At 41.3% G+C, this 12187-nt stretch overlaps 1 protein-coding gene across 1 annotated transcript; it reads left to right on the forward strand.

The window, feature by feature from the left end:
• Positions 1-5485: 5485 nt before the first annotated feature.
• On the forward strand, positions 5486-7347 carry LOC147849869 (serine decarboxylase 2-like). The gene is made up of 2 exons (XM_087337236.1): positions 5486-5779; positions 5929-7347. Exons 1-2 carry the CDS (start codon positions 5501-5503, stop codon positions 7330-7332), a joined length of 1683 nt encoding a protein of 560 aa, XP_087193362.1. The 5' UTR covers positions 5486-5500; the 3' UTR covers positions 7333-7347.
• The last annotated feature ends 4840 nt before the right edge of the window (positions 7348-12187 follow it).

Here is a 12187-nt window from a genome sequence, read left to right on the forward strand (position 1 = left end):
AAACATTGCAATAATTGAATAAATTGTTGGTTCTCTTCAAAGATTGATTTGTAAAACTTTGTCAATGTTATTTTAATCATCAGTTTTATTTGTAAATTGACTCCTCTAACATAAGAAAGCATGATTTTTTTTTATGATGATCGGGCTTTTTACATGAAATTAGCTCCTCTAACATAAGAAATCATGAATTGTTTTTTATGATGATCAGGCTTTTTACATGAAATTAGCTCCTCTTACATAAGAAATTGTGATTTTTTTCATGATGATCAGGCTTTTTACATGAAATTAGCTCCTCGAACATAAGAAATCAACCTTCCAAAAGAACATTTTGTTGTATGTGCATTAGTTGGATCCTCAACATACGAAATCAACCTTCTAATAGGGAATTTTGCTTGTGTATCTAATATGATAACACTTACTTTGTGAGGGATTTTTCCTAGTGCTTTGGGATTCCTAATGATTGGAGAGGTAGAAATAATGTATGGAACATAATTTCTATTTTTATTGATGATTTTCTTGTTTTTGAAAGTTTGGAACATAGTTCCAATTTTGTTTGATGTAATTTTGTCTTGAAACAATGTAATTTTCTTGATCTAGATTTTGACCCCTATAAAAAGCGCACTTAATAGAATGGTGCACTTAAGTGGGCACACACTTAACCGAATGGTTACTGTATGTATTTGTAATCACACATGACATATGGGTACAAATAAGATATATGTATATGTTAAATCACACATGATTTTAAGGTACATAGATATATGTGTGAGTGAAATGTGAGAGAGTTCTCGTGTGCATGTGTGTTGTAAAATGTACATTGAGAGAGAAAGAGAGAGAGAGAGAGAGAGAGAGAGAGATAATGGTAATAATATTATTACTAGTAGACATGTGTGAATGGGAGCTCATGGTACTTACAAGAGAGTTTGTGTGCATATGTGAGTTACATGGTGAAAGAAACTCATTAATGTGTAGAGTAAATCCCCTTGATGCCCATGCTAGTAAATTCAATGAATTTCATCACATGTTTGTAAGGTGGCAAAAAATATGTAGTGTTACGTGTATGTAGCTAGTTCTTTTGAGAGTGAGTGATGTGTACATACTGCAAATAGTTTTCAGGGTGATCAATTAGCCACATCGAATAAGGTTCATCTCACATGTGCAACAAAAGACTTCCAGGCCATTCGTACAAAACAATAACATTTGCTTTATGCACAATATTACGGAAGGTGAAAAGATAGATCTAGTAGAGCACAAGGAGAAAGGCACAACACTTGGAAAATATGTATGGTAAATAAGGAATTATGGCAGCTTTCCATTCATTATGATTTGGACTTTGCACTGCCTCATTGATAGTTATGGGATCATCCGAAATGTCTGATGTGGTTGAGGGGGAACCAAGAGCTAAAAATGCAAACTCAAATTCAAATTGATGGTCCGCAACAAGAGCGTCTATTTTTTTTGTGTGATCATAAAGATCTTGAATAGTACACACTTTCTTTGGAGTAGATGTAGGGCTAAGTGAACTAGGTGATTTCGCAATGTCAGAACTATTTGTATGTTCTACATGTTGATTATTAGTGGAATATGAAGTATTTCTACATCCTATTTTAATTACTTTTGCATCATTGTAATTTGTGACCAATGGTTTTCAACTTGCCATTAAGGCGTGAGGATCGTCGTAGTGGGATAAGGAGATTTTTAATAGGATGGGAACATGAATAATCAATGTGAGTTAGTTGTGTTCCATCTAAAGGTTTTTCCTTATGTGTTCCATCCAAAGGTTTTTTCCTTATGGTGATTATTAAAGCTCTTTTTAGTTTGGGTGGGGTTAGTGTTTAAAATTGGAGTATGTACATAAGTTTGTTGTGATTGTTTGGTTATTAGAGGCAATAAGTTGGAGTCATTGGTTGAACTTGAGACTTGTAGGTGGACCTCTAGAGATGAGGGCATTAATGGAGGAGAGTTAATTGTGACTTGTTGAATTTCCAAGGACATTTGTGGAGCTCGCCAAGAATTAGTAGGTGATGATATTACTTCTTTATTGGATTCAGTGTTAGGACATGGTAGTCGCGTCTTGTATCTTTTCATAACCATGATGTGGGTGAGGATTAGATATAAGTTTGTCTTCATCAAATATCACTCGTCGGCTAAATATAAATCTTTTGAATTTTGGGTCGTATAATCGGTAACCCTTATAGCCATGAGGTTCGCCATACCCAGCAAATATTGTGTGAACTGCGTGATTATCTAATTTTGATCGAGTTTCTAAGGGTACGAGTGCATATGATGGACATCCAAAGATTCTTAGATGTTCATAATTTGGATTTTTTCCAAACCACAAGGAAAATGGAGTAGTCCTAATTGATCAACTATATGTTCTATTGAATATATAACAAGCGGTCGACATAGCCTCTTCCCAATATGTTCGGAGAAGGTTTGCAACGGCGAGCATGAACCGAGTGACATCCATATGCAACCGGTTTCGTCGTTCAGCCCTTGAATTGTGTTGGGGTGTATATGGGATGGTAACCCATTGTTGAATCCCATGATTTTGACAGTAAGTTTGGAAGTTTTGGGACTTGAATTATCCACCATTATCTGATTGGAGTACTTTAAGGGGTAAATCTTGTTGATTTGTTGCAAGTTTATCATAGGCTTTGAATTTCTCAAGGACTTGATCACTACATTTTGTCTTGAGAAACGTGACCATTGTGAAAGGAGTAAAGTCATCGATAAATGTTAGGAAATATACATTTCCAGATAGGGATGGGGTAGACAAAGGACCACATATATCTGTGTGCACCAGTTGGAGGGGTTTAGTGGTCGTTGTAGGATGGGATGGAAATGGCGAGTTAGAGAGTTTTCCAAATATACACCCTTCGCAAAGGGATAGTTTCGATTTACTAGGAAGAGTAAAACCAATTGCTATATGTTGTCGGGCCATGTGAACCATAATTTGATTGTTTAAGTGGCCTAATTGATAGTGCCATAATAAGGTCATATAGTTTGATGTGTTTGAATTTATCTATGTGGTGTGCTTCTTCGGCAGGTACCACAAGCGGCCTAAAAGGTAAAGACATCCTTGTCTTGGACAGTTAACAACATAGCCTCGTCCAAAGGGTGTCTTATGATGAATGATACAATATTTGTGATAAAACTCGACGGATGTATTATCATTTGTGAGTTTATTGACAGATATCAAGTTTTTTGCTATGTTAGGTATATAGTAAACTTCATTGATTTCAAAGAAGTTCCCATTAGAAAGTTCAAGATGGGCAGTCCCATGTCCAAGGGCATATTCAACCCCATTATTCCCAAATCTAACTGGGAAAGGATGTTCTAAGACCTTATAGTCTTTGAGCCATTCAACTCTTGAGGTGAGGTGACATGTGGCACTTGTATCAAGAATCCACGTTGAAGTGGGAGAGTTGCTAAATGAAGTGAGGGCCATGAAGGCAATGAAAGAGTCTTCATTATCCTCATCGGAATTTTGGTCATTATGACATATGTCATTATTTTGATCATAGTCATCATGTGATGCATTGTAAGATTGGTCTTCTTTATATGTTCTTTTCCCATTGTTAGGATTCCTATAACAATCTTTCGTTTCATGTCCACTCCTTTGACATTTTTTACAAAAGGATCTAAGGAACCTAGATTTGTTATGATTCCTTGAATCATTAAATTTAGAAGTCCGTGAATAAAATTTGGAGTTATTAGGTTGGAATGTTGATCTAGGTTTATTGTAAGGTTTTTTATTGTAATTTGGATGTTTGATATAAAGTGCGGCATGAGATGAGGGTTGATTTATTGCCCTACGAAGTATGTTTTCTTGTGAGATTGATGCCACTAACTAATGTTGGTTGATGTGGATTTTGTACTTATAAATGGTTGCCATGATGGGGGTAGGGTGGCTAACAATAGGGCAGATTGCACGGAACTTGGCAAACTAAGTCCTGAAAGGATCACATCATCAAGTCGAAGTCTCCAATTTTTAACAAATGTATCAACATCATCATTTTCATATTTATTAAAGTTTTTAAATTTGCAACTTGGGACGTAACGTCCGTATGGAGGTAATTAGCCTGTAATCTATCCCATACATTTTTGTTTGGATGTAGTCAAGGTTCTCACATTTAAGTGTGTCCTCCATATGAAGGAGAAGTTCTAAGCGAGCGTTTAAATCACGCAGCTTCCATGTTTGCACGTCAAGTGCATTTGTGGGGACATTAATGTCGGGGCACACGTCGGTTCCATCAACGATATTTAACAAGTCATGTTGTTCTAATATAATTTCCATGGTCATACGCCATGGTTGATAGTTTTTATCATTCAATTTTTCAATGTAATAAGTGCGAGACGATACTTGGGTGGCATGTGCCGCCACATTTGCTATCACTCCAACGTTTGACATGGTCGAAAATCGTTTCATTAACTCACACGTTCGTTATTAACACCGCGACACAATTCTCGGTGGGGTTGGACTCCTTCACTACTTTGATACCATATGGTAAATAAGGAATTATGGAATGGAAAGAGAGGGAGAGAGAGAGAGAGGGAAGAATAATATTTATTTAATGATAGTTCTTTTTTTGTCTCTCTCTACAACCAATCGACCACAGAGAGAGTAAATGTAGTGGTTATACTAGGTGCACCCAGGTATACGTGCACCCTATACTTGGGGTGCACCTTTTCATATCATATAACTTATCGTCTTATTATTAAAGAAGAAATCGTCGTGGTCACGATAGAACTTTAATGTCCATAATGCAAAATGGATCTCGCAAGGACTCATGCCAAAAGCAAAATGGTGTGGAGAATGTGGGCCTTAACCAAATATAGTTAGCATTGTTGTTGCTCTGTCTTTGGTCTTATTGTCCTTTGAGAGTGTCGCTTTTGAGGGCATGCAGCCATATTTAGTGCTTTGACAGAGACATGAGAGACTCGTGAGTACGGCAAAGCAGGAAGGGAAAATGAATGATTTGCACATGATGACAAAAGAACAAGAGCACGAGATGAACACGTGATGGATAGTCAGTCAGTCACTGATATGTAATGATAATATGGACACACACACACACACACAATAATATGCTTTGGAATACTATCAAGTTTCTATCACCATCAACCAGGGTTGTTCTATAAAGAGCTGGAAGTTCGATCACCTTCTTTCATTCAGCCTTCCTTCATCCATATACATATACATATACATATACATATATATATATTAAGAGAGTGAGAGAGCTACATAAGCTACATCTATCTATCTATCTATCTATCTATCTATCTATCTATCACCCTATTTATTAATCTAATAATCATGTCTCAGAATGGCGTAAAGACTCTGGTGAACGGGAACGTGAACGGTGGTGGTGTGGTCATGGCCAGCCTCGTGCCGTTCAAGAGGAAGGCCGCTCCCACCAGCGAGGCCAACGCTCCTGCCGCTAAGAAGGCGGCGGCGGCGGCGGCGGCTACCGACAAAGTGCTGCTGAACGGGGACATGGACAGAGATTTCGCCATCAAGAAGGCGGCGGAAAGCTCGTACCTGAAGTCCAAGGCGTCCACCATCTGGAAAAATCCATACCCGGACGTTTGGGGCATCCGTGACGCGTACAAAGTCTTCAACCTGGAGTCCGGCGGCCTGTCGGCGGAGGCCCTGGACAGGGCCCACAGCATGGTCCGCAAGCACATCGACACGCAGACCTCCCGGGAGCTGGGCTACCAGTGTAACCTGCACATCAACGCCTCCAAATATGCGTCCCACTATCTGGACACCTCTGTAAGACTAGAGTGAATTTCAAAATACATATTATAATAGAAGTAAGTAGTAGTAGAAGAAGAAGAAGCATTGCAGATGATGATGATGATGATGATGATGAATAACTTTACTTACTCTATTCTATCATCCCTTGGCATGAATGACTATAGCTCAACAACATCGGCGACCCCTTCATGGAGGGCAACAACACCATCAACACCAAGTACATGGAGCGCGCGGTTCTGGACTACTACGCGCGCCTGTGGCATGGGGTGGAGCCTCACAGCAAGGAGAACCTGGAGTCGTACTGGGGGTTCGTGCTCACCATGGGCTCCACGGAGGGCAACCTGTACGCCATGTGGAACGCGCGCGACTACCTCGGCGGCAAGAAGATGCTCGTTGACGTCCAAAGCGGGGGCACGACGTTGCACATCCCCGAGCAGGGCCACGTGAATCTGCCCCAGTTCGTCTACCACAGCGCCCCGCTCTCACTGGCAGGAAGTGATACCGCCTACTCCCCCATCGCCTTCTACTCCGAAGACACGCATTACTCCATCACCAAGACCATGGTCGTGCTCGGCATACAATCGTTCGCTGCCGTGGGCTCGGCCAGCTACCCCGGCCAGTGCCCGCTGCAAGGCATGTATGGCGAATGGCCGGCAGAGGTCCCGTCCCACGACGATGGCACCATCAACATCGAAGCACTTGCTTTACTAGTCGACTTCTTTGCGTCCAAGGGCCATCCCATCATCGTCAACTTCAACTACGGCACCACGTTCAAGGGCTCATACGACGATGTGGAGAGGGCCAGCGAAGTGCTCACGCCCATCCTCAAGAAGCACGGCTTGTACGAGAGGGAGGTGCACTGGAATGAGGAGGACCCCAAGGTGTTCGACATTCGGACAGGGTTCTGGTTCCATGTGGACGGCGCGCTCGGGGCGACGTTCATGCCGTACGTGGAGATGGCGTACAACAACCCTGACGGGCCCCTCATCGAGAAGAAGGGACCGATCTTCGATTTCCGGCTGCCGACCGTGCACTCGATCTCGACCAGCGGACACAAGTGGCCCGGGACGCCCATGCCCACGGGGGTGTTCATGACCAGGACCAAGTATCAGATGAATCCGCCCGAGATGCCCGAGTATATAGGGACGCCCGACACGACGTTCGCGGGGTCCCGCAACGGCCTGTCGGCAATGGTCTTGTGGGAGAAGCTCGCGCGCTACTCGCTACGCGACCAGATCAAGAAGGTGCTCGACCAACTAAATCTAGCGACCACAGCCGAGGCCATGCTCCGGCATCTCCAGGACATCCTCAACACGGACCTGCTGGTCGCGCGCTCCGAGCTCTCCCTCACCATTCGCTTCCGGCAAGCCAACGACTACCTGTGCAAGAAGTATTCGTTGTCCAATGAGGCAATCGACGGGAATCGTTACTCGCACATCTTTATCATGGAACACGTGACTGAGGAGCTTCTCAAGAAATTCATCGAGGATCTCAAGGTTCCCGGGGCCTTCGTGGTGCCCACCCCCGAGGCTTTCATGGAAAATAATAATTATAAGCGAAAAAATTAATAAGTAAATCATATCTGCTTTCATGGAAATGAATATTAATTATGAGCGAAAAAATTAAAAAATAAATCATATCCGTGCTGGTCTTATCATGTAATAGTTAAGGGATTTTTTATAATACAATATGTTTTCTTTTTTTTGGTATAAGCACACACAATTATATTAATTGTATGTAAATTTCACTTTAGTAACAACCATAGAACGTAATATTCGTGTCCGTGCATACATTTTGACTTTTGAAAACGAGCATGTTTTAAATGGGAAAAATATGTGCTCCTTTTTTTTTCCTTTTATTTTTTTATTATCACTACAATTTAGCTCACCCTAGTGGTAAAGAATCTTGGGTTCGATTCCCAATTTTCTCATCTCTTTCTCTCTCTCTCTCTCATTTCAAATGTGTTCGTTTCCAAACGTTGGAATGCTTGCACGAACACGAATATTACGTTCTATGGTTACAACACTTCTTAGTCTCCTCTATCTATCATATGCCTATGTAGGGAGAGGAACGTTTTGTAATGTTACTAAAAAACATGAATATGCATTTGAGGAAATGATCCCCACATGCTCTAATATCCAAAAATTCCACATAAGAATACTTTTAAGCTTCTTTATATAGGCTTTCACCCCATGTTTATTATCAAACATGAAAGCGTTATGCATATTCCAATTGTGGTGTAGACCCCAATAACGTAAAAATTGGAACAATATCTCCATCTCATCATTTGATCCATTTTGAACATATTGAGAAAAAACCCATTGTTGAGGTCTCAAACAACAACGGTTTAAAACTTGTCAAATGTCCGATAAGTACTTCCAAATGGTACATGCTATAGGACATTTAATGAACCTATGTGTACTATCCTCCAATGGAACGGTGCAAAAGAAACAAGTGCCTGAACCTAGTCCTCATCTCTTTAAGGCCGAACCTAATGGGAGCCCACCAATCATGACACTCCATATGAATACCTTTGCACGAAATGGTAGATGGGAATGCCAACCACGTTGTAATATTCTCCACCACCTTGCATCTGACTTATATACATTCCAAAACTTCATTGCTTTAGGAGATAGCCAAGATAATGATGCCATCGCATGATGATACAATATATTTGTAGTGACCTGTAACAAGCGTGTACCATCTTCTAACCGCCAATCTACCCAAGGTGCAAAATTGGTTTTCAATGGCAAAGATCCTTGCAACAATGGTATACCATGTAATTTCTCCCAAATAAATCCATAATTTGGAGGAATACATAACCATCTCTTGGCATCTTCAAAATTCGACAACCTTTGAGATTCATTATCAACCAGATCTTCCAAATGTACAATTAGGGATCGGCAACGGCTCGGTTCAAGCCTAAACCGTTTCGCTTAGCTGACTTAAAACGGCTTAGCGGCTCGGCTTGAATTGGTTTAGGCTTGAACTTGCCTTAATGGTTTGAGCTCGGCTCGACTTGGCTTGAGCCTCGCCAAACCGGCTCAAGCCGGTTAAGCCGTTTAGAAACTTTAGAGAGAGAGGGAGAGAGAGAGAAGGAGACAACAGACAAGGGGAAAGAGAGAGAGAGAGAGAGAGAGAGAGAGAGAGAGAGAGAGAGAGAGAGAAAGAGAGAGAGAGAGTGAGGGAGAACTACACAGACGAGGAGAGAGAGAGAGAGGGAGGGAGACAACAGATAAGGGGAGAGAGAGAGAGAGAGAGAGAGACGTGAGAGAGAGAGTAGGAGGGAGAGCTTGTGCAATGTATACTATATAGTATATAGTGGATCATCTGAGAGAGAGAGAGAGAGAGAGAGAGAGAGAGAGAGAGGGAGGTTTCCAAGCCGTTTACCAAGCTAGTTCACAAACCGGTTTAGCCTAAATCGGTTCAGTTCGGTTCAAGTTTGAGATTCCTTAAACGGTTTAGGCTTAGCCGGTTTGGCCTGATCCAAGCCAAAATGGCTAAGCCTAAACCAAACCGTTGCCGATCCCCATGTACAATCCCCAATCGAAATAAATGATTGAATTGAGATCTCAACTTCTCTTTCCCATGCCAAAACAACACTCAAGAAGAAACAAGCAATTCTTTTTGTAATGAATTACAATATTCTCGATCACTTGATGGTTCCCATTCAAAAAGACATAATGCATCTTGCCACGATCTTACCAAATGTTGTCCACATACAGAATGTCGAATCTTTAGAGGAATACTTCCATTCAGTAGTGGCCACCATGATGCTTGAATCTTTGTTTTCCCATGCACTAATCCTTCATGCTCAATAAAATATTGCATCATAGATATCCATGGTTGATCTTGTTGACATATATCTCGTAATAATGTAAATCTACGAGCCATCAAATGCCTTTCCAAATCCAATATTGCTGCACCACCTAACCTTTTAGGAGTAGCCAAATGGTCCCATGAAATCCATGTAACTCCCATCATTTCTCCCTTTTGCCACAACATGAACCGAATAGGTTGTAACATGCTTTGTAATGCCTTCTTAGTCCAAGGAAGTAAAGGCAAAAAATATAATAACATGGGTATCAAGATACACTGTACCACTTTGAGTCGTACATGAAAGGGCCATAATTGAGACTTCCAATACATAAATTTGTCCCTCAATTTACTACCAATCTAATCAATCAATTGAACATTTATAACATCAATGCCCAATGGATAACCCAAATGTCAATAAATTGAACCTCGCCATCCCAAACATTCCAAATCACTCTCCGTACAAGAAATAAGGCGAGACTTCCTCCAATTTATATACAACCCTGAAGCCAAAGCAAATTGATCCCAGACTTGCATACTCCTTTTAAGATTTTCTTTTGAGGCTTGTAGAAACATAAAAGAATCATCTGCCAATGCTTGTGCCACCAATTGTCCACTAGAAGGATGATGCAAACCCACAATACCACCACTGGCCGCAATTTTTGACAACATTACTAACAAAGGATGTGTAACAATAGCAAATAACAATGGGCTTAGTGGACATCCTTGCCATGCGGATCTAGTAAGAAACACTTTCGGAGTGACTCCGCCATTAACCATCACACGGGAGGTTGCATTTTGCACTAGCAGAAAGATAAGTCGACAAATGCGAGGACCAAACCCCATATTATACATTACACCTGAGAGGAAAGACCAATTAACATGATCATATGCTTTTTCCAAATCTAATTGCACCATAACCATTTCTTGATGTGTATGTCGAGCATAATCGGTCGCCATTTGAACATTCAAAACATTATGCAATATATTTCTACCTATGATAAAACCATATTGAGATGGATGAATAAGTTGGGGTAAGAACTTCTTAAGTCTGTTGGATAATATCTTTGAAAACACTTTGTACAACCCTCCTATCAATGAAATAGGCCTCCATTGATGAAATGACTCCAGAGATGGTACCTTTAGTATCAATTTGATTAAGCCCACCTTCCAGCTCTTAGGCATGAAACCATAATCCCAACATTATTGAAGCATTTGTGTGAATGGACTCTTAAGCATGCTAGCATACTTCTTAAAAACTTCATTTGTAACACCATCCCAGCCAGGGCTTTTACCATTTGGAAGGTGTAGCAATACCTTTTCCACCTCAGCTTCTTCAAAATCAGCATCCAATTCTTGACAAATATGTTGAGCGGCAAGCTTAATTGGAGCCGGATCGGCTGGATAAGCCTGAGCAGATGAGCGAGACGGATCGGTGAGCCGGTGAGCAAAAGAGCCGGTGAGCTGGGGAGCCGATTAGCCGAATCCATCAGTAACCGGAAGCCTAGTAGCATCTAGACTACTAGGGAGTTATAACTGTTGTAGTTAGTGTCAGACGCTCGAGTGAGCATTGAAGTACACAGTACTTCTGTCAGTCTGTATGGACTTGTATAAAAGTGTTCGTTGAACACATACGATGTACAGAGTGTTGACATAATTTTTGAATAGTGATTCTTGTTTTTCTCTCTCTCTCTCTCTCTCTCTCTCTCTCTCTCTCTCTCTCTCTCTCTCTCTCTCTCTCTCTCTCTCTCTGTCTCTCCCGCGTACTGTTAAGTTCTCCATTAAACCTGTTTTCTGTTTTTTTGTATTTTGTTTTCTATTGCTTCCGCACGCTATTTGTTTTTACATGGTATCAGAGCGTGAGGGTTGAGAACCTTTGCAGCCGACATTCGCTTTTGCAAGAAGAAAACCTAACCTTTGTAAAGAACAGAAAAAAAAACAATGGATAGAGGAATGACTAGCTCGCTTTCGGTGGAGAAGCTCGATAGATCCAACTACGCATCTTGGTCATACAAGATGTGTTATACGTTTTAGGGTTAGGGTATGATAATGATAAAGATAGGAATAGGGCTAGCAATGATGGTAGATTGATAATGAATGTGTGATGATGAGAGAGGATGTGAAGAACAAGACAACCATTGAGAAGCATTGTGGGGTTGGGGGTGGTGCCTAGAATGGCTCCACCCCCCTCCCAAGGGGTTCAACGTTGAGGGGGAGAGAGAGAGAGAGAGAGAGAGAGAGATGAAAAGAGAGATAGAGAGAAATGTTCATTCATTTTTCATTCATTCCCCATAAGGGGTTAAATAGTACAAGAGGGGGTAGATACATTGGGGTGTAGGCCCCCTCGAGCATTCATACTGGACACTCACTCGCACCTCCTCGTATCCATCCACATGCACACACGTGTGCATGTGTTCACATACGTATCGACTCACAATTACATTTATGCCTCCTACACATACACAACAACATCATGATAACATTCAACCCTCGATCATCACACTTGACTCTCCGTACATCTCGTACGGGGTAACACAATATGGCACGCCCGTGGGAAAGTGCCTTGCACGTCGATCCCACATGCCTTGATGATGATATTTCTTCGAC

This window comes from Azolla caroliniana, unplaced genomic scaffold (genome assembly GCF_043228905.1).
Source record: "Azolla caroliniana isolate FFs.n. ecotype wild unplaced genomic scaffold, voAzoCaro1.0.p SCAF_22, whole genome shotgun sequence".
NCBI lineage: Eukaryota > Viridiplantae > Streptophyta > Polypodiopsida > Salviniales > Salviniaceae > Azolla > Azolla caroliniana.

What these genes read in the sequence shown, in the direction of transcription:
- LOC147849869 (XM_087337236.1), top strand. Translation starts at nt 5,501, where the DNA reads ATGGACAGAGATTTCGCCATCAAGAAGGCGGCGGAAAGCTCGTACCTG. An exon ending in CCCACTATCTGGACACCTCT is followed by an intron (nt 5,780 to 5,928) that starts GTAAGACTAGAG and finishes GAATGACTATAG; the next exon opens with CTCAACAACATCGGCGACCC.